The 5,434-nt window shown below is 47.3% G+C and overlaps 1 protein-coding gene across 1 annotated transcript; it reads right to left on the bottom strand.

Moving 5' to 3' along the window:
- Positions 1-1,938: 1,938 nt before the first annotated feature.
- CHST14 (carbohydrate sulfotransferase 14) lies at positions 1,939-4,723 on the bottom strand. Its single transcript, XM_034769371.1, has one exon. It carries the CDS (start codon positions 4,331-4,333, stop codon positions 3,224-3,226), a length of 1,110 nt encoding a protein of 369 aa, XP_034625262.1. The 5' UTR covers positions 4,334-4,723; the 3' UTR covers positions 1,939-3,223.
- Positions 4,724-5,434: the final 711 nt, after the last annotated feature.

Genomic DNA, 5,434 nt, shown 5'->3' with positions numbered 1-5,434 from the left:
TAGTCTTTCCAGGTTTGCCTGCAGCTTAATTTTAGCCTCCTCTGTGTTTGCTACCCCTACTATTTTGATATCATTTACAACATTTGATCATGATTTAATTTGCAGCAAAGAAACACCTGACAAAAAAAAGCCATGGAGCAGGCAGAAGGAGCTTAAATGGAAAAAAGGGGATTGATAACATGCACAGGAACAAACGCACAGGAGATTGAGATTCAAAGAAAAGCAAAACACTGATCCTTCTGTGGGCAGAAACCAAATCTTGTCCAGAGAGGGGAAGCTGCAGCCAACAAGCATTTTAAACCTTTAAAACTATTTTAAATTAATTTTTTAGTAAAAAGCAAAAAGCCAAACAAGAGAACATTTTTGTGATAATCCCCCAGCCTTCATAGATGTAGGTATAGAATGGGGGGGGGAGAGGAAGAGTAAGTTCCATCCAGTGTATTCAATTACATAAATTCAGAGATCAAAATTAATTACACTTGCTTTCTCCATCATTTACACCCATTTTACAAAAACTCCTGACTAATATCTGCTGCCTTTATCTGAGGAATGATCCAGACATTTCTAGAAGTTTTGATAAATTCCAACACCAAGATCCAGATTCTATCGTCCATCACGTTTGTGCATTCCCACTGAAATCAATGGAGCGTCTCAGGAATAACTACAAAAACAACAAGGAGTCTGGTGGCTCTGGTGGCTAACTAACAGATAGTTAGTCTTTAAGGTGCCACCAGACTCCTTGTTGTTTTTGTAGATACAGACTAACATGGCTACCCCCGGATACTTGACATCAGGAATAACTAAGGTTACAACTTAACCACATCTGTGAGAGCCAAGCTGATTGAAGGATGTGGATATGACAGGCAAACAAATAGGGTAAAGAAAAACAGAGTAGATTTAGAGGGAGGGACTACAGCTAGTATTTTGAAATATATGTATACATTGCAGGGCCGGCTCCAGGCATCAGCGGAACAAGCACGTGCCTGGGGCTGCACATGCTAAGGGGCGGCATTCCTTACATTCCTGGGGCGGCAGAGTCCGGGCAGCTTTTTTTTTGTGTGGGGGGGGTGCACTTTGGCAGTTCGGGCGGTGGCAGTCCGAGTGGTTTTTTATTGTTTTTTACGCTTCGGCAGTTCGGGTGGCAGCAGTCTGAGCCACTTCTTTTGTTTTTGCTTGGGGCAGCAAAAATGGTAGAGCCGGCCCTGATGTATTGGTCACTGTTGTCACCCAGCCAAGGTGGAATTCAATTCAAAGTGGAATTCAATTGAAGTCAATGGGCGTTTTGCCTTTGATTTCAGCATAGGCAGATTTCACCCATAAAATGTCAAAATATAGAAAGCTCTTAGGTCACTTAGTTAATTTCCTGTGCAGGCTTGTTCCTCACAGTATATATCCTAGTGCTTTTGTCCAGGCTTGCTTGCTTGAAATGTGGGCTGATACCACTTCCCTTGGACGGCCTTATAGGCCACACTGCTAGGAGACATGCCATATATGTACAGTGAATATTAACACATCTTGTGCATCTAGCTACAGAGGTGGCAGGTCAGGCCAGTTTGTTTATCTGCTGCGTCGGCAGGTTTGGCCGATCGCGGCTCCCACTGGCCGCAGTTCGCCGCTCCAGGCCAATGGGGGAGGCGGGAAGCCGCGGCCAGCACATCCCTCACCCGTGCCGCTTCCCACAGCCCCCATTGGCTTGGGACGGCGAACTGCAGCCAGTGGGAGCCGCAAACGGCCGAACCTGCCGATGCGGCAGGTAAACAAACTGGCCCGGCCTGCCGGGGTGCTTACCCTGGCGAGCCACGTGCCAGAGGTTGCCGACCCCTGTGTTATATGTTTGTATAGTGCCTAGCACAATGGGGCACTGCTGCTATTGTAATACAAATAAATAATAAGAACAACAACAATCCATGACTAAAAGAAAAGCACCAAGCCACAGAATAATGTATATATAAATTGTATTAAAAATGCAGCTACTATATTAACTGTCATGAACAAATTTGAACATTATCATCCACACTTTTAAAGTTGAATCATAATTCTTACATATAAATAGCTATGAAAATGTCATGCACATATAAAAAGCAGAACTGAGCATTTACTAACAGTAGAGTCAAATGCAGCTGCATAAAGCATTTTTTCTTGTTTTTTCTCCATAGGCTGTAAATAACCACTATAAGCTATTTTCTAAATTTTGTTACAAGGGCTGAGAAGCTCTTGATTTTAATAACTTTTTAAAAAAAGAGGGACAAAAGAAGAATTTGTTAGTAATAAATACATTGCTGCACCAAATGTTAGTTTCGCTATGTAAGTAATTGGTACTCTCAGATCTTTAATCACACAAAATAAAATGAACAGTGTATTGTCTTTGAATTAACATCTTGTATCAAGAGGAACACATTAACTTTTTCTATGAATACGACATTGGTTCAATACTGAAATAAAATACTCCACAACCCAGGCACTGCTACATTACAGAACAAGAACTGACTTGTTAGCTTTAGATGCACTCAACAAGTGTGAAGATTATGGATACTCAGGCCTAGTTTACAAAAGACTTTTCTCTCAAAATTTCCCATCACTGCTTCCACCAGTTCAACCTAGGAACTATCCTGCAGTAACTCTTTAAAAAACAGCTAATACTGTTGATGCTGTGGGTAATTCTGCCCCAGAAAATGTAACCTGGATCACAAAAACAGAACAATGTTTTGTGCTTAAAATATATCCATTCCCTGATTCTTTTGCATATATTCACTGTCTTGTGCTGTAGAGAGAAGTTTTTAAAAAACAGATATATAAAAGCTATTGTGCTTAACTCAGCGGCACACAGACATAGTAAAATTGGAACAATACAAAGGTAAAAGATATTCTAGTTGTAAAGGCTATATATCATATGATATCTTAAAAGGTTTAAAAAGTATAAAATTAGGAAACGTGCATAGGACACACATTACTTCACAGGCTTCATCTACACTAGAAAAGTGTAGCTTTTGCCAGTGTAGCTATACCAGCAAACCCTCCTAGTGTAGCCGCAGTTTATGCTGGCATAAAAGTATTTTTGCCAGTAGAATTTATACAGGTTATTGAGTGAAATAATCTACACCAGCAAAAGTACTTTTATGCCACTACAACTGTTTACACTTGAGCTTCTGCCAGTATGAAAATGTTGCACATTATTCTATCAGCATAAGTTTCTAGCATAGACCAGCCCACAAATAGAAAAAGTTCACTGTCTGCAAAATTCACTAGTAATATTTGGAAGAGGATAGGCAAACAATGAGAAATCCAGAATGTATTTTGGTAACAGTTCTTTTATAAGTCCACGTTGAGTGTTACACAGATAGTAATGTAGAGTTTCCCGAGTCACAGGCTTATACCATGATTGTCGTTCTGGGAAACGGATAAAAGAAGGTGCTTGAACATGTTCAAGAATGTAATTTGCATCCACATTCAGTCTTTCATATGATCCGATGAAATCGTACCTCACCGCACAGGGTTGGCATAGGTTGTAGACGGGCATCCAGTGTTCGTTCATTCTCTCTGCCTCTTCATCTAACAGGTACTGGAGAAACTCAGAAAAGGTGACATCATCCCCCGTGGACTTTCTGGGGCTTTTTCGGTATCTTTTTACTATTTCCACACCATATTTTAACTGGTACTCTTTGATCTCTCCAAATTTATTCCTATAAGCTGATAAAAGTCTCTCCATCGGGTCTCGAACAAATATAAACTTGTAGTAGTGCTTTAGCCTATAGCTGATCTCATCTGGCTTCATGTCACCGAGAAAAACCAAGTCATTCTTGTGGTCCATTTTGAGCTTGACATTCACATTCTCCAGCGCTCCATCCAAAACTTTCAGTATTCGTTTCCAGTTGGAGCAGGCGACTTTGGGGACGTAGCAATATAAGAAGCGATATTTATCACTCACCAGGATGTGTCTGAGCACGGTTTTCCTCTGACCTGCTGAAAGCTCCCAGATGCTATGAGGCATGTTCTTTTGTCCACACATGGTGCGGACTGTCCGGTTACGAACATCTTGTAGCACCTGGTAATCCATGTCCTCGGAGACCACTGCCCTGGTGTCACCGCTGCTCCTCCAAGCAAGGTCTCCATGTGGGGGATGGAGTGGTGGTGGCTTCACCTGTGCCAAAATGCCCCTCTCAATCATGAGCAGCAGGCCACTGGAAGCCACAATCACCCCAAACATGAGCATGGAGGGCAACAGCATGGTGCCACTGCCGCCCCGCATCCTGGCAGGCACCACGGCCCGGCGCACGGAGATGGCTCCCATCTCTGCACCCCACACTGCCACCGGGGCCAGGGGGCGCGGGAACATGGCCCTGACACTGGCTTGGTGTCAGGGCCAAACAGCAGGTGGAGCTGGCCCCTACCCAAGGGGGAACGGAGTGGGGAAGGGCTGTCTCCTGCTGGATGGAGGCAGCACCTTTCCCCTCGGGTCCAGGGTCTCTCTGCCAGGAGCTGCTGCAGGCCCCTCACCCAGGCCGGGCAGCGGGACTCTGCATGGCAGCAGGGGGCTCCCTAGAGGCTGCCCCCCATGCTGGGCTCGCGGCGCGCCAGCTGGGCAGCACAGCGCGCAAGGGGAGGAGGCCGGGCCGCCGGCGGCGGGCTGGGCCCCTCCGGGCCCGGCGGAGTTGAGCGGCAGCGAGGGCCCGGATGTCCCGGGAGCGAGTGAGGGGGACGCGGGAGGGAGGCCGGCAGTGACTGCAGGGAGGAGAGAGCGGCGGCCGGCTCCGCCCAGCGGCTCGGGGCCTGGGGGCGGCGCCGTCAGCCCCGCCGTGAGGAGGGAGGCAGGGACGCCGGCTGCCGAGTTAGGGGCAGGCCCGCCTGCTACGCAAAGGTGCGTGGGCTGGGTGAGCCCGAGAGGCACTGCTCGGGGGGAAGCTCTGTGGCCACAGGGGCATTGCACGGGGGGCTGTGTACACACAGTGTGCATTGCATGGGAGGGACACGGGCACTGCACAGCAGCGGGAAGGGGAGCTGTGTGCACGCAGAGCTCTGCGGGGGGGAGGGGGAGCTGTGTGCACGCTGGGCATGTATAGCGGGGGGGTGGGGTGGACTGTATGCAGTTAGGGGCATTGCACAGCCTAGGGAAGGGGGCTGCGCGGTGGGGAGAACACTGTGTGCCCACAGTGACATTGCCCAGAATGGGGGAGGGACCTGCACAGATTGCCTCCACTGCCGATGGGAGATTGTTGTATAGGGTTTCTGTGCAGATGAGGGAACTTTGGGGGCTTTGGATGTAGGTGGCTGGGAGGAGATCGTTGTGTTGGCATGGGGACTGTATAGGGGGGGCTATAGAAACAAGCTGGGTCCACTGTACCGAGGCAGTGTCCAGGCCAGCCAATATAAACTATTTATTAATACAAATGGCACATGGACCTGATGAATTAAGCAGAATATTGCAGCCTTAAAGTGG

This window comes from Trachemys scripta, chromosome 4, assembly GCF_013100865.1.
Source record: "Trachemys scripta elegans isolate TJP31775 chromosome 4, CAS_Tse_1.0, whole genome shotgun sequence".
NCBI lineage: Eukaryota > Metazoa > Chordata > Testudines > Emydidae > Trachemys > Trachemys scripta.
This window is presented reverse-complemented; position numbering and strand designations above follow the sequence as displayed.

Coding starts and splice junctions, on each gene's coding strand:
- CHST14 (XM_034769371.1), bottom strand. CDS start 4,333: ATGTTCCCGCGCCCCCTGGCCCCGGTGGCAGTGTGGGGTGCAGAGATG.